The sequence below is a fragment of the Balaenoptera physalus genome (genome assembly GCF_965194825.1).
Source record: "Balaenoptera physalus genome assembly, chromosome: 6".
NCBI classification, from domain to species: Eukaryota; Metazoa; Chordata; class Mammalia; order Artiodactyla; family Balaenopteridae; genus Balaenoptera; species Balaenoptera physalus.
The window spans coordinates 21238453-21257993 of record NC_138885.1 but is presented as its reverse complement, the minus strand read 5'-3'; the positions used below and the strand labels follow the sequence as shown (position 1 = coordinate 21257993).

Here is a 19541-nt window from a genome sequence, read left to right as displayed (position 1 = left end):
ATATGTAACACTTTATGAATTTGTGTGTGTCATCCTTGTGCAGGGGCCATGCTAATGTCCTCTGTATTGTTCTAACGTTAGTGTATGTGCTGCCCAAGCAAGCATGAGAGTTGTAGTTTTAAATAAGGTGGTCAAGTTAAGTGTTCATTGAGAAATTGACATTTCAGGAAAGACTAGAAGGAAGAAAGGGAAGTAGCTATGCAGATGTGGGGGCAGTGGGGGAGCAGGGAGAGTGGTTTAGGTAGATGGACCGGCTAGTATGGAGTCCTAAGCAGGAACATGGAGGGACATCAGTTTGACAGAAAGGAAAAAGTGAGGTAGAGAGGTAATAGGAATAGGGTAATAGGTAATAGGCAGATTGTAGAAGGGCTTATAAACCATTAATAGAGCTTTTTTCCGGTATAATCAGGAGCCACTGAGGACTTCTGAGAAGTGATATGATCAGACTTACTTTTTCAATTAGGATGTAGAGGTGGAGGTGGTAGGGAATGGTGGGATTCTGGGTATATTTTGTTGGTAGAGCCAACAGGAGATGCTGATGGATTAGATGTGCAGCATGAGACAAAGAGTGAAGTCAAGGAGTTGGTGTGAGCCACTGGAAGGACGGGAGGGGGGAGACCCTGGATGGAATATGGTTTGAGAGAAAGATCTGGAGTTCATTTTGGTCATATTAAGTTTGAGAGGCCCATTAGACTGCTAGGTAGGTATGTCTGTTTAAATATACGAACAAATCTGAAGTTCAGGAGAAGTGTGATCTCCATATATAAATGTGGGAGTCATTGGTATAGAGGTAGTATTTAAAAGCCATGACACTAATGAGATCTCTAAAGGATAGAGCAGAGGATACTAAAACCTGAGCCCTGGTACACTCTAAGAGGACAGGGAGATGAGGAAGATCCAGCGAAAGTTTAGACTGAGGAGGAATGATGTAGGATAAAATCCATGAGGATGCGGTGTTCTAGAATCTAAGTGAAAAAAAGTGATTTAATGAGGAGGGAATGATTTCCTGGTAGGTCCAGTAAGATGAAGACTGAGAATTCCTTCCTGCTGTCTTCCTTTTACTTCCAGTTCAGGGCATTTGTATGTTAAGAAACCTTCCAAACCCCCAAATTTGAAAACTGAGTTCCTCTTACATGTTCCTTCAACACCTAGTATCAATATATTTTCTATAGCATTTCTTCAAAATTGCATCTGTGTTCTATGTTATTATACATCCAGAGCCTAGTGCAATGTCTGTATCATGTAAACACTCAAATATATTTTTATTGAATACATGAAAGAATGAAATTCATTAAATGGTTATTTTATAACTAATTCTTTACAGGGCAATATTCTGACTTTTTAAAAAATTTTTTTAAAATTTATATTTGGCTGTGTTGGGTCTTCATTGCTGCGCGTGGGCATTCTCTAGTTGTGGCAATCGGGGGCTACTCTTCATTGCGGTGTGCGGGCTTCTCATTGCAGTGGCTTCTCTTGTTGCGGAGCACAGGCTCTAGGTGTGTGGGCTTCAGTAGTTGTGGCGCCCAGGCTTCAGTAGTTGTGGTTTGCAGGCTCTAGAGCACAGGCTCAGTAGTTGTGGTGCTCGGGTTTAGTTGCTCTGTGGCATGTGGGATCTTCCCGGATCAGGGCTTGAACCTGTGTTCCCTGCATTGGCAGGCGTATTTCCAACCACTGCGCCACCAGGGAAGTCCTCTGACTATTTAAAATAGATATTTTCACTGGCATTTAGCCCTGAAGCAGAGATGGAGCATTCTTGTGTTAAAAAGGGAGCAAAGACCCAGTTAGATGTCTTACCTCTGCCACGAGCTACATGATCTTCTTGGAGTTTTATCTTTTTGATCCTCATTTTCCAAAACTTTTAGATTCATTGGTATGGGTTAAGCCAGTGTGTTGCTTTTTCCATTTTTTAAAATTAAAGTTTTAATTTTGAGATCACTGTAAATTCATATGCTGTTGTGAGAAATAATGCAAAGAAATAATGCAGGTGCAATCCTGGGTACCCTTCACCCAGTTTGCCCCAATGGTAACGTCCTGTAAAACTATAACACAATATCACCATCAGGATATTGACACCATCAAGATAGAGAACATTTCCATCCCACAGGGATCCCTCATGTTGCCTTTTTAAAGTCACAACCTCTTCTCTCCTTCCCTACCTTAACCCCTGGCAACTACTAATCTTTTCTACAATTTTGTCATTTCAAGAATGTTATATAAATGGAGTCACACAAATGTAACCTTTTGAGATTGGCTTTTTCACTCAGCATAATTCTCTGGAGATTCATCTAGATTGTTGAATGTATCAATTGTGCCTTTTTATTGCTGAACAGTATTCCATGATATGTATGTACCAGTTTGTTTAACCATTCACCCCTTGGAATGGTCCATTCCAGTTGGGTTGGTTCGGTAATGAATAAAACTGCTGTAAACATTCATATTTAGGCTTCTGCGTGGACATATGTGTTGACATAAGTTTCCTCTAGGGTAAATGCCCAAGAGTACTGTTGCTGAGTCATATGGTAGTTGCATGTGTAGTTATTGAAGAAATTGTCAAACTATTTTTCCGAGTGGCTGTATGTATACTCTGTCTTCCTAAAAGCGTACATCAAGACAGGAATTGCACATAAACATGTTGAAATCAATTCAAAGATGTCATGAGAAGAAATACCCAAGTTGCCTTCTTTAGTTCTATTTTAATGGCTGAAAAGAGATATAAGTCAAAGTGGAATTTTCATTCAGCTACAATAATGACATTTCCCCTAAGCTCAGGGACAATGGATTACACTTTCTCATTTACTTCTCAGGAATTAGTTCAATACCTTGCTCTTAGTAAGCTCTCAGAAAACTATTTTTGATGAGAAAATATTTATTTCTAAAAAAGGTGACAAAGGATTTTCATTTCCACAGCATTTTAATGATTTTCCAAATGTAATGACAAATGGAAAGGGTGATATAAAAGTTAATGGCAATAGATCCCAAAATTAGGTAGTCCATTAGCAAATCAAGTAAATTCTCTTGGCTTCAAATTTCTTATGCGTAACACAAAAGGGTAGAGCTAGAGAACCTTGAAAGTATTTTTAGCTTTATGGATTAAAAAAAAATATTTAAAAAAAAAAAAAAAGACAGGAATTGTTTGATTGATTGATTTTGTTTGTGTTTTAAATCTTTGGATGAGGCTTTGCTTCATTTCAGGCTTTGTAGCCATACAAACTTGCATTTGAATCCTGGCTTTCTTATCTACCATGTCAGTTTATTCATTAATGAACAGGAACATAGTACTTATTTCATAGGGTTCTTAGGAGGATTACATGAGATAGCATACGTTCAAGTTCTTGGCACGTAATAGACACTCCAGAAATATTAGTTCTTTCGCCACCTTCAGAATTAAAAACTGAGCCTATTTTCGTTGGTTTTCATGTTGTTTCAGTGGCATATGACATCATCTCAAGTGTTTGTTGATATTATAATCAGTTGCAATCTCGTAACAGTGTTACCACTTCTTTGTTTTAGATCTTCTTTTTCAATCTTTTATAGTTTCCATATACAGGTCTTGCACATCCTTTTATTAGATTTATTTCTGATATTTGAATTTCTTGATGTTCACAAGAATGGTATCAATTTTAATATTTTATTTTCTGATTTTTCCTATGTAGAGGAACATAGTGGATTGTGTATATTGGTCATGTATTCATCAACCTTACTAAATTTGCTTATAAAACTCCTAGTAGATTATTTTTATTCTATGTACATAATCCTATGTCATCTGTAAATTTAAAAAATTTTTTTCTCCTTTCCTTTTGCCTTATTCAACTGATCTGATTCCACTGTCAAATAAAATTTGAGATAGTAGGCATTTTTGTGTCTTCTCTGACCTTGCAAGGAAAGCTGTCAACATTTTACATTAAGTATGATGTTTGCTGAAGGTTTTTGGTAAAAACCTTTCATGATATGAAGTAAATTCTCTTCTGTTTTTCCTTTGTCAGGGAGGTTTTTCTCTGAACTGATTTTTAATTTTATCAAATGCATTTTCCCCCTACTTTTAAGATTACCATCTAAATTTTCTTCTGTATTTTTTATTCTTGAAAATTACATTGCTTGGGGTTTTTACAATGTATCTTAATAACGGTTTAATTGAGATAAAATTCACCAGGAAATAAAACCATAAAATTCATTCATTTCATAATCTTTGAGTTTTGATATATTCACAGAGTTGTAGAACCATCATCATGATCTAATTTTAGAACATTTTCTTCACTCTAAAAAGAAACCCAGTACTCATTAGCAGTTGCTCTTTAGTCTCTGCCCCTCTATTCCACGCCCCACCCCCCCATATCCCTGACTCCAGCCCTAAACAACCACTCATTTACTTTCTGTCTCTATGGATTTGCCTAGTCTAGACCTTTCATATAAATGGAATCACACAATATGTGGTTCTTTGTGACTGGCTTCTGTCGCTTAGCATAATGTTTTCATGTTCATCCATGTTGTAGGATGTATCAGTATTTTTTTTGTAATAAATTTATTTATTTATTTGTTTTTATTTTTGGCTGTGTTGGGTCTTCATTGCTGTGCGCAGGCTTTCTCTAGTTGTGGGAAGCGGGGGCTACTCTTCGTTGTGGTGCACGGGCTCCTCATTGTCTTGGCTTCTCTTGTTGTGGGGCATAGGCTCTAGGCACTCAGGCTTCAGTAGTTGTGGCGCGTGGGCTCAGTAGTTGTGGCTTGTGGGCTGTAGAGTGCAGGCTCGGTAGTTGTGGCACACGGGCTTAGTTGCTCCACAGCACGTGGGATCTTCCCGGGCCAGGGCTTGAACCGGTGTCCCTTGCACTGACAGGCAGATTCTTAACCACTGCGCCACCAGGGAAGCCCTGTATCAGTATTTTATTCCATTTTATTGTCAAATAATACTCCATTGTATGGATATACTACATCTTCTTTATCAATTCATCAGTTGATAGACATTTGTGTTGTTTTCATTTTTTTAAACTATTACGAATAATGCTGCTATGAAAATTTGTATGCAACTTTTTGTGTGGATGTATATTTTCATTTTTCTTGGGTGAAAGAAAAATTCATTTACCTAGGGGTAGAATTTGCAGGTCTTATGATAATTATGTTTAACATTTGATGAACTACCATATTGATTTTCACAACGGTTACACTTTTATACATTTCCACAAGCAGTGTTTGAGGGTTCTAATTCCTCCACACTTTTGCCAAAACTTGTTGTTATCTGTCTTTTGAATTTCAGCCCTCCTAATGGGTATAAAGTGGTATCTCATTGTGGTTCTGATTTGCAATTTCCTTGTTACTAATGATGTTGAACATTTTTCTGTGTGCTTATTGGCCATTTATACATCTTCTTTAGAGAAATGTCTATTCAGATCATTTTTGCATTTTTAAATTGAGTTTTGTTTTTATTATTGAGTTGTAATTGTTCTTTGTATATTCTTGATACAAGTCTCCTGTCAGATATACTTTGCAAATATTTTCTCTATTTCTGTGGATTGCCCTCCCTTTCTTGATGGTATTATTTGCAGCACTAAAGTTTTTAATTTTGGTGAAGTCCAATTTATCTATTTTTTCTTTTGATGCTTTTATTTTTGGCATTGTGTCTAAGAAACCATTGGTCACCAACATTTACTTTTATGCTTTCTTTTAATAGTTTTTAAAAAAATTTTAGCCCTTACGTTTTAGTCCTTGATCATTTTGAGTTATTTTGTGTATGGTGTGACTTAGGGGTCTGATTTCACTCTCTTATATGTGGATATCTAGTTCTCCCAGCACTATTTCTTGAAAAAAGTTTTTCATTTCCTATTGAATTGTTTTGACACCCTCCTCAAAAATCAACTGACTGTTAAGTATTTATTTATGGACTCTCAATTCTATTCCATTGATCTATCTGTCTATCATTATGCTAATACTACACTGTTTTCATTATGTGGCTTCATAGCAAGTTTTACAACCAGGAAGTATAAGTCCTCCGACTATACTTTTTCAAGATTGTTTTGGCTATTCTGGGACCCTTGCATTTCTACATGAATTTTAGGCTTTAAAAGTTGAACTTGCCTTTGCATTCCTAAAATAAGCCCATTTTAGTCTTGATATTTTACTCTTTTAATTTACTGATGTATTAGGTTTGCTAATTGTTTTTTTGGGGTTTTTTTTAAGTTAATTAATTAATTAATTTTTATTTTTGGCTGCATTGGGTCTTTGTTGCTGTGCATGGGCTTTCTCTAGTTGCGGCGAGCAGGGACTACTCTTCGTTGCAGTGCGCGGACTTCTCATTGCGGTGGCTTGTCTTGTTGCGGAGCACTGGGCTCTAGGTGCGTGGGCTTCAGTAGTTGTGGCACATGGGCTCAGTAGTTGTGGCTCGCGGGCTCTAGAGTGGAGGCTCAGTAGTTGTGGTGCATGGGCTTAGTTGCTCCGCGGCATGTGGGATCTTCCCGGACCAGGGCTCAAACCCGTGTCTCCCGCATTGGCAGGCGGATTCTTAACCACTGTGCCACCAGGGAAGCCCTCTAATTGTTTTTTAACTGATGAACATGAGAAAATGTCTTGTTTATATTTTTTCTTGCAATGTGCTTGTCTTACGAAGTTTAGTCTAGCTTCGTAGAATGAGCTTGAAAATAATATTTCTGTCATTACACTGAATGACTCAAGTTTGTTTATTGTGTTCTTTAATTTTCCATAACTTATAGATTTTTAATCTGCTTGTATAATCAATTGCTGAGAGAGATGCATTAAAATGGCTCACTATAGTTATAGATTTGGCTGTTCTTTGTTTCTGTCAAATTTTTCTTTTATAACTTCTTTTTAAAATTTATATTGGGCTTCCCTGGTGGCGCAGTGGTTGAGAATCTGCCTGCCAATGCAGGGGACACGGGTTCAAGCCCTGGTCTGGGAAGATCCCACACGCCGCGGAGCAACTAAGCCCGTGTGCCACAACTACTGAGCCTGCGCGTCTGGAGCCTGTGCTCCGCAACAAGAGAGGCTGCGATAGTGAGAGGCCCGCGCACCGCGATGAAGAGTGGCCCCCGCTCTCCGCAACTAGAGAAAGCCCTCGCACAGAAACGAAGACCCAACACAGCCAAAAATAAATAAATTAATTAATTAAAAAAAAAAAAAAATTTATATTGACCGCTATCATTTTTAAAATTTTATTTATTTTTATTTTTTTATTTTTGGCTGTTTTGGGTCTTCATTGCGGTGCGTGGGCTTCTCATTGTGCTGGCTTCTCTTGTTGCGCAGCAGGCTCTAGGCATGTGGGCTTCAGTAGTTGTGGCTTGCGGGCTCTAGGGCGCAGGCTCAGTAGTTGTGACACACGGGCTTAGTTGCTTCGCAGCATGTGGGATCTTCCTGGACCAGGGCTCGAACCCGTGTCCCCTGCATTGGCAGGCGGATTCTTAACCACTGCGCCACCAGAGAAGTCCATATCTGGATGTTTTGACTTGTATATTTATATACTTTGAGGCTGTGTTTATTCTAGTAAATTAAATCTTTTATCATTATAAAGGGCCCTTCTTTGTCTTAGTAATTTTTTTTAGCCTTCAGCATATGCTATCTTACGTTAATAAAGCTATACCAGGTTTATTTTGGTATGCATGATATGTCTTTTTCCATTCTTTTACATCAAATTTTTATGAGTCCTTCTATTTAAGATGTGTCTTTCTAAAGCAGCATACAGATACTAATCTGAAAATCCAGTATGATAATCTTTTTCTTTTTTTTTAGAAATTCATGTTCTTTTATTTATTTATTTATTTATTTATGACTGTGTTGAGTCTTCGTTTCTGTGCAAGGGCTTTCTCTAGTTGCGGCAAGTGGGGACCACTCTTCATCGCGGTGCGCGGGCCTCTCACCATCGCGGCCTCTCTTGTTGCGGAGCACAGGCTCCAGACGCGCAGGCTCAGTAATTGTGGCTCACGGGCCCAGTTGCTCCGTGGCATGTGGGATCTTCCCAGACCAGGGCTTGAACCCGTGTCCCCTGCATTGGCAGGCAGATTCTCAACCACTGTGCCACCAGGGAAGCCCTCTTTTTCTTTTAATTGCTGTTTTTATTCCATTTATTCTTAATGTATCTTCAAGTTCATAGATTTTCTCTTTGTATCTCTTCTGCTATAAATTCCACCCAATAAATTCTCAATTTCAAAAATAACAATAACAGAATTATCTCCTCAAAGTACATAATTTCCCTGACCAGCCATTTGCTTATTTCCAAAATAAACCTCTTGGTAGTATATTTTAAGAATATCTGATTCTCCTCAACACAGTTCCACTGTTAAGAATGCATCAGTAAATTCCAATTGAATTTACCTTGTTCCGAATTGATTACAAAAATGCTATCTTTAGCTTAAAAGATCTTAAAAGATTGAGAATAAAAACTTTCCTTTATTCTCTTGTCAAGTGTTGCTTATCAAGATAATTGCTTAGAAAATGAGTTCTCCTAGATTTGCTTTCACTAAATTTCCTTAGCCAATAGTTGTTGTGTTGATAATTTTAGTAACATGGTATTAAAAGTTATATATTGCTGGTTCCATCTTAATGCCCCCCCAACCTGACTAAAAATAAACTAGTATGTATACATTGAATAAAACCTTTTTTGCTGAATTTCTAAACTAAATCCTCTACAGTTTTCATGATTAGAAAGACATGTTTATTATAACTGTTAGTTTCTTGATAATTTAGAAAGAAGATTAAGCCTGCGTCTTCCACTAGTAACGTAATGTTGGTTATAGCTGACCTTTTGCAGCACATGAACGTGTATGACTGATCTACATACGTATTTTTCATTATAAGTTTTGTACTTTAGAAAGATAGTGTAAATGGGAAAGGGCTTTTTAAAAATGTCTTTATTTTGAGTATTAACTAAAACATTCCTTTTCTATTAATTAGGTTGTGCCAGTACATATTTTTAAGTCCTTTATGTATTCAAGTACCTATTTGAATTATCAGTGAGCCAGCCACACCATAATTTTAGTTTAATAGAAATTTTTTCTAAACATTTCTGTTCTATTTTAGATATCTTCCATCTTCATATTTAAATAATTATTTTTTCTCTAATTTGTTACTCTATTAAAACATTTTTTTATTAAGATGGTTTTAGTTTCATTGTTTATTTTTACTAATATAGTACCTGATTCGGTCCTCATAAAATAAATCATATAAATTGCAATGTGACCTCAACATAGCAGATATTTTTTTTCTTGGAGTATTTTTAAAAATTTTTTACAGTGTAAAAAAAGCAAAGATAATAGGTAGTAGAATGGTTTTTGTATATTTTTCTTAGCTTCTTGCCAGTGTTCCTCACTAAAATTTGATATCCCTTATCCTACTCACTCTGAAGGGCTTCTGGAAAGTTGACATGGCTCTTTCTGCTGCTACTACCCTTAACAGAATAAATTTCACTTAATCCCAGCTCCTTTGAATTTTGACTTTCTAGATTGAAGTCTGGAATGGGTATATCTTATTAGCAAAATCAGTAGCTGTAAGGAAGGCTGGGAAAGCAAGAATCTGGTATTTCCAGCTTTATTATCGGAAGGTGATATCTGACTCCTGCTTGCATTTGTAATGTAAGGAAATTTCTAAACATAACAGGGGTCCCAGATGTTGGGTGGCTGCAAAAAAATGATATAAGTTTACTATCTCAAGTTGACTCCCAATATATGTATTCACTCTTGTACTCTACGTAGAGTTCCAGACTCATGTTTTTTCAAGTCTATTTTGCATATCCACTTCATATCTTACAGTCATCTCAAACTACATATATTCCTAAAGGATTTGATTTTTTTTCCTCCCTATCCATTTGTTCATTAGCCTTTAAGGTCTCAGTAAATTCCACAACTTCATCACGCTAAATATGTCAATACATCTTGATTTCACATTTCCCTTATTCTCCACATGTACTCCATCAGCAAGTCCTGTTTTGTTTTTTTTTTTTTAAATAAATTTATTTATTCATTTATTTATTTTTGGCTGCGTTGGACCTTCGTTGCTGCGCACCGGCTTTCTTCAGTTGCGGTGAGCGGGGGCCCCTCCCCACCGCAGTGCGCGGGCCTCTCATTGCGGTGGCTTCTCTTGTTGTGGAGCACGGGCTCCAGGCGCGCGGGCTTCAGTAGTTGTGGTGCGCAGGCTCAGTAGTTGTGGCACACAGGCTCAGTAGTTGTGGCGCACGGGCCCAGCCGCTCCACGGCACGTGGGATCCTCCCGCACCAGGGATCGAACCCACGTCCCCTGCACCAGCAGGCGGACTCCCAACCACTGCACCACCAGGGAGGCCCTTTTTTTTTTAAATTAATTAATTAATTAATTTATTTCTGGCTGTGTTGGGTCTTTGTTTCTGTGCGAGGGCTTTCTCTAGTTGCGGCAAGTGGGGGCCACTCTTCATCGCGGTGCGGGGGCCTCTCATTATCGCGGCCTCTCTTGTTGCGGAGCACAGGCTCCAGATGCACAGCCTCAGTAATTGTGGCTCACGGGCCTAGTTGCTCCGCCGCATGTGGGATCTTCCCAGACCAGAGCTCGAACCCGTGTCCCCTGCATTGGCAGGCAGATTCTCAACCACTGCGCCACCAGGGAAGCCCAGCAAGTCCTGCTTGCTGAACCTCTGAGACATTTCCTAAATCCAGTTCCACTGCTAAAGATGATTTTTGCTATGTCTGTTGCAGCATGATAATAGGTTTCTTGCTTTCATACTTTCCCCCTTTTGAACCATTCTCTATTCTCTCTCTCTTTTAAAAAATTTTTTGGCCACACTGCACAGCTTGTGGGATCTTAGTTCCCCGACCAAGGTTCGAACCTGTGCCCCCTGCATTGGGAGAACAGAGTCCTAATCACTGGACTGCCAGGGAGTTCCCCCCATTCTCTATTCTTTACTCAGAGTTTTATTATTGCTATTGAGAAGGTGCTAGGGATGCTGACTCATAGGTGCTTATGAGGACCTTATCCAACAAGTGTGAGTCATAAATCATCTCTTAAATCCAGTTGCCATTGAGGCGGTGGGGGCTTTGTGGACTGGCAAAGTCCTATAGGAACATTTTCCCATGCCTTTCTATTGATAGCTTTGTCTTCCTCTTGTAGTTTTTGAAATGTAAGTCAGATTGTGTCACTCCCCTTCTTAAAACTCTCCAGTAACTGCTATCCAGTACAACTTTCTGTGAAGGATGAAATGTTCTGTGTTCTATGTGTGCACCGTTCAGTATGAGAGCCACTAGCCATATGTGCCTATTGAGCACTTGTAACATGGTTGATGGAGGAACTGAGGAACTGAATTTTTAATTTAGTGAAATTTAAATAGCTACATCTGCCTAATAGCATATTTGACAGCACCTCTCCTTTGGCTTCCCTTCATTCTTAAAGTGGAATCCAAAGTCCTTATCAAGGACTTCTGTGATCTGACTCTTGGTTATCTCAGTAACTTCATCTCATATCATTCTCTTCATTGGTCTAACCACATTGGCCTCTTCTCTGTTTCTAGAAAACACTAAGCCTTTTCTCAACTCAGGGTCTTTTCACTTATGCTGTTTGCCTGGAGTGCTCTTCTATCAACTTTGAACCTGACTGGTTCTTTCACATCCTTTAGACTGTAGACCAAGACCAAGTATCACCTAAGAGTGGCCTTACCTGGTCATCCTGCCTAAAGTGGCCATTACCCTCTTAAGTCTCTTCATAATACTTGTACTATACTGTAATTAATCTTGTTTACTTTTTTGTTTATTTTCAGTCTCCCCCTCAAGAATGTAAGTTCTGTGGGGGTGTAATCCTTGGTTCTCTAGATCGTGGCGTGTAGTACTTATTTGTTATTAATAAATACTTGTTGAATTCTTGAGATTCTTAAACATTGTACACAGTTTTATTACTTTTTTAGGGGAGAGGGAGGCTAAAGTTTTATAAGTCTGCTAATAATCGAGAATTAAAGCAAATTTGTTTTAAAAATGAAATGAGATTATATATAAACAGATGAATGGTTCAATCTAAATATGAAGTGTTATTATTAGAGAAGCTTTATAGTTCAGTGATTTAATAGGACTTTTTTCCTTGCAGCATTCTAAGAATTTACTGATATATGAAATTTTTATGTGGTGGAAAATTAAAATTATAACTGTGAAAAGCCACTGGTGAGGAAAGTGCTAATCAGGCAGAGTTTATTTCTTTTTGAATTTTATTTTATATTTCTTTTTGAATTTTATTATTATTTTTTAATACCGCATGTCCTTATTAGTTATCTATTTTATACATATTAGTGTATATATGTCAATCAGGCAGAGTTTATACTGTTGATTCAAGTGATTAAAGAATTCATTTTAATATTTAAAAATCAATCTCATTCAATAATATTAAGCTAATTTAATTATTATAAATTTAGAGTTGATGTCTTTGTGTTTAAAAAAAATTTTTTTAATGCAATTTAACCTCATTCTTAGAAAATCTAGTATAGTATGAAAATGAACACCTATAAAATGATTAATTATAAAAGAATTCATCTTTCTGTAACAAATTCATCCCTATTTTAAAAATTATTTAGTTTGTAAAAATCTAGTTGATTTATAACTTTTTAATAATACATTTATTGCTTAAAACGGGTATGGCTACGTCATGGCTCAATTAGAAATACAAATGAAATAGAGTATGCTGGTTCTTAGTGCATTAAGTAATTGCTTTTGGACTCAGTGCTTTGAATTTTCTTAATAGCTTATTCTGGGAACGTGATTTAACCAATTTGTATCTAGTATGTCAAGGCTATTGATAAGTGCTTTCATATTATTATTTACGTTTAATTCTCTAATACACTTAGTAATATCTATTTCCCCCACCCCTCCCTCTTGTGATTTTTTTGTTTTTAGGATCATCATGCCCAGAGGTCATGACATAAAAAAGTCTCTTACACCTCAGATTTCTTGTTTGACAAGTGAATCTTATAAACAGCTGGATTTTTTGCCTGACAAACTAAGAGCAAAGCTGCTTCCCTTCCAGAAAGATGGCATCACTTTTGCCTTGAGAAGAGACGGCAGGTAAGGTACTTTTTTCAAGACATGCTAAAATACTAAATCCCTGGCAAGTGTATAAAAAAACAAAGCTTAGTGAAAAAAATTCTTTTTGTGTATACATAGTCTTCCCGTTAATTTTTTTTTTTACTAGATCATGAAGTAATAATTTCAGGATATATTTTATTTTGCCTTCATTCTTGAATGATACTTTAGTTAACAATACAGCTCTACTTTAATAGCCAGTTTTTTCTTAGCACCCCGAAGACTGTATTCTACTGTCTTCTGGCTTCCATAGATGCCATTAAAAAGTGTGCTCTCGAGTCTCAAAATATTACCCTGCAGGTGACTTATTGATTACAAAGAGAAAAATTACACAAAATGGTCAAGGTTGGTATCTCTGATAATGGTACAGATACCGGCATAATGTGGTACACAGGAGGTCTATAACTTTCTTTTTTTTAAATTTATTTATTTTATTTATTTATTTTTGGCTATGTTGGGTCTTTGTTGCTGCGCGCGGGCTTTCTCTAGTTGCCGCCAGCGGTGCGCGTGCCTCTCATTGCAGTGGCTTTTCTTGTTGCGGAGCACGGGCTCTAGGCATGTGGGCTTAAGTAGTTATGGCGTGCAGACTCAGTAGTTGTGGCTCGAGGGCTCTAAAGCACAGGCTCAGTAGTTGTGGCGCATGGGCCTAGCTGCTACATGGCAAGTGGGATCCTCCCGGACCAGGGATCGAACCCGTGTCCCCTGCATTGGCAGGTGGACTGTCAACCACTGTGCCACCAGGGAAGTCCCAGTGTATAACATTCTTACGTGGTGTTCTTCCTGGAAATACTTGACCTGAAAGTCCTGAGGAAACAGTCAAACCAGTTCAGCATGTGGGACATTTTTTCAGGACAGCTGACCTGATGTCTTCACATGATTAAATGTCATGGAGAACCAAGGGAAGTGGTGGGAATGTTCTAAGTTGAGAAGCAACCTAAAAGCTAGAACAACTGAAAGTAATGCATAAACCTTGATTAGATCCTGAATAAGTAAAAAGAAAAGCTTTAAAGGACACTTTTGGGTTAACTGGGAAAACTTCATCTGGACTCTATTAGAGTGCTGTTATTGAATTAATGTTGATTACCTTAGATGTGGTAATGGTGTTATAGTTGAATATAAGAATGTTCTTGTTCCTGGGATATGCATGATAAAGAATTGGGGGATGAAGAATCCTGCTATCTACAGCCTATTTTCTATGTTTTCCCAAAAGGGAAAGGCATGTATATGTTTAGAGAAACTTTGAGGGGGTCGGCCAAAATATTAACAGTGTGAACACTTGAGTGGTACAAATGTGTTCATTGTATTATTCTTTTTGGCTTTTATGTGAGTTTGAAAATTAAAAAAAAAAAAAAAAAGAATCAGTCTAATTTTCATATCTTTGTAAATCATCTTTTATCTCTATCTGATTTTAAGATTTTCTCTTTGTCTTTGGAGTTCTGCTGTTTTGCTATAATTTATTCTATATGGTTTTCTTTTTATTTATCCTGCTTGAGATTATTGTATGTTTTTAATCTGAGATTTGTGCCATGTTGATTCCGGGAAATTCTCACTCTTCAAATATTGATTCTTACCCATTCTTTTTATTATCTTCTTCTGCTACTCCAATTAGACTTATACTTGACCATTTCACTTTATCCTATGCTTCCATTAATGTCTCATATTTTCTGTGTCTATCTGGGCTACATTATGGCTGTTTTGTTGTTGTTGTTGTTTTAAATGGGGTTGACCAAAAAGTTTGTTCGGGTTTTTCTGCAAGATGTTACAGAAAAACCCAAACGAACTTTTTGGCCAACCCAATAAATATTTATTTATTTTATTTATTTATTTGGCTGTGCTGGGTCTTAGTTGCGGCACACGGGACCTTTGTTGCCACGTGTGGGATCTTTTAGTTGCGGCATGTGGGATCTTTAGTTGAGACCTGTGGGATCTAGTTCCCTGACCAGGGATCGAACTTGGGTACCCTGCATTGGGAGCTCGGAGTCTTAGCCATTGGACCACCAGGGAAATCGCTATGGCTGTTCTTAAAATTTCTCTTATAGTTTATGATTCAGCTTTTCTAATCTGTTAACTCACATATTCAGCTTTAAAGAACTTTTTTCAGTGATGAATAACATATATGGAGAAGTGAGTGCAGATCATAAGCATATAACTTGAAGAATTTTCACCATATAGCCATCACCACAATCAAGAAATAGAACGTTACCTGCATCCCAGAAAGCTTCCTTTTGCCTTCTCCCAATCACTACTGCCTCCCTCCTTTCCAAAGGTAACCACTATCCTGACTTCTCACACCACAGATTACTTTTACATGTTCAACTATGTTAATTGTAATCATCCATATGTACTCATTTTTAAATTTATTTATTTAATTTATTTATTTTTGGCTGCGTTGGGTGTTCGTTGTGGCGAGCGGGGGCTACTCTTTGTTGCGGTGCGCAGGCTTCTCATTGCGGTGGCTTCTCTTGTTGTGGAGCTCAGGCTCTAGGCACGCGGGCTCAGTAGTTGTGGCGCACGGGCTTGTTGCTCCGTGGCATGTGAGACCTTCCCAGACCAGGCTTGAACCCATGTCCCCTGCATTGGCAGACAGATTCTTAACCACTGTGCCACCAGGGAAGCCCCGTATGTACTCTTTTGTGTCTGACTTTTCTCATTCAACATCATTGCGAGATCCTTCCATAGTGTCGCATGTAGTTGTAATTGGTTCATTCTCATTGCTATATAAAATTCCATTGTGTAAATGTACCATAATTTATTTATTCATTCTACTGTTGATGAGCACTTGGGTTGTTTCTAGTTTGGAGCTCTTAAAAATAGCAATGCTATGAACATTCTTAGACAATTCTTTTGGTAAACATAAATACACATTTCTGTTGTGCATATACCAAGAAGAGGAATCGTTGGTCATAAATATGCATATATTCCACTAAGTAGATGCTGCCTCTGTTAGTTTGTCAGGGATGTCATAACGAAGTACCATAACTGGGTGGGTTGAACAACTGAAATTTATTGTCTAACGGTTCTTGAGGCTAGAATTCCAAAATCAAGGTGTTGGCGGAGTTGATTCCTTCTCAGGACTGTGAGGGAAGAATCTGTTCCAGGTCTCTCTCCTTGGCTTTTAGATGTGTATCTTCTTCCAATGTCTTTTCACATCATCTTCCCTCTATTTGTGTCAAAAATTTCCCTTCATATAAGGACATCAGTCATATTGGATTCAGGCCTACCCTAATGACTTAATTACTGATTACATCGGCAATGACCCTATTTCCAAATGAGGTCACTTTCTGAGGGACTGGAGCTAAGACTTCAACATATGAATTTTGGGGGACACAGTTCAACCCATAACTTGGCCAAACATTTTTCAAAGTGATTTAACCAATTTATACTTGTGTCAACAGTGGATAAGAGTTCCATTTGTACCACAGCCTCACCAGTACCTCATATTGCTTATCTTTAGTGTCATTTTAGGTATTCTTATAGGAATATAGTGATATCCATTGAATTTTCACGTACATTTTTCTGATGACAAATGAAGCTTAACACCTTTTCGTATGCTTATTAGCCGTTTGGATATCCTCTTATGTTAAGTGCTTGTTCATGTCTTATCCATTTTTCTCCTGGGTTATCTGCTTGCCTTTTTCTTATCATTTTGTAGAGACTTATCAGATTTATATTCTGGATGAGTCTTTTGTATCTGTGTTGCAAATGATTTTTCTCAGGCTATGGCTTGCCTTTTCACTCTCTTAATTATGCCTTTTGATAAGCAGACATTCTCAAATTTAATGTTCTATTAAATATTCTTTATTGGTATTGTCTTTTGTGGCTGACACTTTTTGCATCCTATTTAAGAAATCTTTGTCTGTTACAAGGTTGTGAAGATAATTTCCTGTGTTTTCTTCTAAAAACTTTTTTGTCTCTTTTTTACATTTAGATCTACAATCTATTTGGGTTTTTTGTTTGCTTGTTTGTTTGGCCTTGTGGCTTGCGGGATCTTAGTTCCTTGACAAGGATTGAACCCGAGCCCCTGACAGTGAAAGCGCGGATTCCTAACCACCAGTCCGCCAGGGAATTCCCTACAATCAACTTGGAATTGATTTTTGTATATGTTATAAGGTAGAGGTGATGGTGGATTGATTGGTTATATTTATTTATTTATTTATTTACTTTTGTATATGGAATATAATTGAACCATCACAATTTATTTATTTATTTATTTTTTGGCTGTGTTGGGTCTTCGTTGCTGTGTGAGGGCTTTCTCTACTTGTGGTGAGCGGGGGCTACTCTTCATTGCGGTGCGCAGGCTTCTCATTGCGGTGGCTTCTCTTGTTGTGGAGCACGGGCTCTAGGCATGCGGACTTCAGTAGTTGTGGCTCGCGGGCTCTAGAGCACAGGCTCAGTAGTTGTGGCACACAGGCTTAGTTGCTCCGTGGCATGTGGGATCTTCCCAGACCAGGGCTCGAACCCATGTCCCCTGCATTGGCAGGTGGATTCTTAAACACTGCACCACCAGGGAAGTCCTATTCTTCCATTTCTTTAATTGCCCTCCATTTACTTCATCTCAATTATTCTTTCCCTTATTTCTTTTTCAGTAAGTTTTTTGTAATTTTCAATATATAGTTCTTTCACATATATCATTAAATTTATTCCTAGGTATTTAGTATTTTTAGTGCTGTTATAAATGGTCTTCTCCCCGCCCCCTGCTGATTTTAAGGTTTTCTCTTTGTTCAGCTATCCAAAATTTTACTATGATGTGCCTGAGTGTGGTTTTCTTTGCATTTATACTTCTTAATCTGTGGGCTGATATCATTCATTAGTTGTGGATAATTCTCAGTTGTTTTCTCTTCAACTGTTATTTTTGCTCATTCTTAATACTCCTTGCCTCCAGTTATACCTCTGTTAGACCTTTTCTCAGTGTCCCATATATCTCTTATCTTCTTTTTTTGTATTTTCTTATTTTAAATTTCTCTGCTTCAGTTGGATATTTTTGTTTATCCATATTCTTGTTAACTAATACTCTCTTTTGCTGTAAGTTAATCTATTGAATTCTCTTAAGGAAGAGACCATCACTCAAAATATCTGAAACCAAAACCCACACAGTATGTCTGACACAGGGAATTCCCTGGCGGTCCCTTGGTTAAGGACTCTGCGCTTTCACTGCTAAGGGCTGGGGTTCAGTCTCTGGTTGGGGAACTAAGATCCTGGAAGCCCTGTGGCGTGGACAAAAAAAAAAAAAAGTCTGAAACAAAAAGTTGAATTTATTACTTGCTAAGCAAGGGAGAACTGTGCTCCTTAGACATGGCTCTCCAAACAAAGCAAAGAGTTAGTATTGTATCTGGTTTGGGGGGAAGTCTGTAGACTGTAAAAAGCAGGAGTGTTTAATGACTTGCTGAATTTCAGACTATAGTTTAGAGATTAGCCGACTAATGTCAAGGAACAGTCAGTCCGTTCCTTTCTTGAAATTGGAGAATAGGAACATTTTATTTTCTGTTCTTAATGTCAGATAGTGTATTTTTTAAGCCCTAGAATATCCAGTTTCTATCTGCCTTGTTATGTTGTTGGTATCTTGTTTCTTGCCATGTTTTAATTCCATCTCTTATTTCTGTAAATATCTAGAATATACTTATTTTACATATCTGAAGTGTTTTGGATGCTAATTTTACCTTTTGTTGTTATTGTTGTTCATGATAGCTTATTTCCCAATGTATTTGCTAATTTAAAAAACTTTTGTTTTAATAATTAGGTAATCTTAATCTCTGGGAATTTTGAGAAACCTAAATAGTGGGTAGATTCTTTTAGGAAGGACTTACAAAGTTAAGCCTTTGGTTTAAGGTTTTCTAGGTCACATAGGCAGTATCAAATTCATTTTTAGGTAGGCTTATGATTATGAATTTTGATCATTAATTTTCTCCCGATGCCAAACCTTAAGTTTCCTTATTGGCTTTTAAAAAATTTTAGGTATAATTAAATTCAATAAAATGCACAGATTTTAGCTGTACAGTTCAGTGAATTCTGATATATGTATACTTCTGTGTTTTCAAACATGTCAGATATAGAATACTTCCATCACCCAAAATAGGCCTCTCTTTAGTCAACTCCTTCCCCTGAATTAGGCAACCACTGATCTGATGTCTGTCACCAGAATGTATTTTTTGTATTAGTTACCTGATACTGTCTTAATTTTTTTAAAAAAAAATTATTTTATTTACTTATTTATTTATTTTTGGCTGCGTTGGATCTTCATTGCTGCTTGCGGACTTTCTCTAGTTGTGGCGAGTGGGGGCAACTCTTCCTTGTGGTGTGTGAGTTTTCTCATTGCGGTGGCTTCTCTTGTTGAGCACGGGCTCTAGGCACATGGGCTTCAGTAGTTGTAGCATGTGGGCTCAGTAGTTATGGCTGGCAGACTCTAGAACGCAGGCTCAGTAGTTGTGGCTCACAAGCTTAGTTGCTCCGCGACATGTGGGATCTTCCCGGACCAGGGCTCGAACCCGTGTCCCCTGCATTGGCAGGCAGATTCTTAACCAC

The 19541-nt window shown here is 37.7% G+C and overlaps 1 protein-coding gene across 14 annotated transcripts in view; it reads left to right on the top strand.

Moving 5' to 3' along the window:
• ZRANB3 (zinc finger RANBP2-type containing 3) overlaps positions 1-19541 on the top strand; it is a gene marked incomplete at its 3' end in the record, with an annotated part of 251504 nt that overhangs the window by 12733 nt on the left and 219230 nt on the right. For 12 of the 14 annotated variants that reach the window (XM_082465817.1, XM_082465809.1, XM_082465818.1 and 9 more), the window contains one exon: positions 12837-13004. In XM_082465817.1, coding sequence (XP_082321943.1) covers positions 12844-13004 — 161 coding nt within the window. In that variant the 5' untranslated portion in view covers positions 12837-12843. Of the gene's footprint in view, positions 1-12836; positions 13005-19541 lie in introns of those variants that run through there. The other 2 variants (XM_082465808.1, XM_082465806.1) reach the window with 2 other exon arrangements.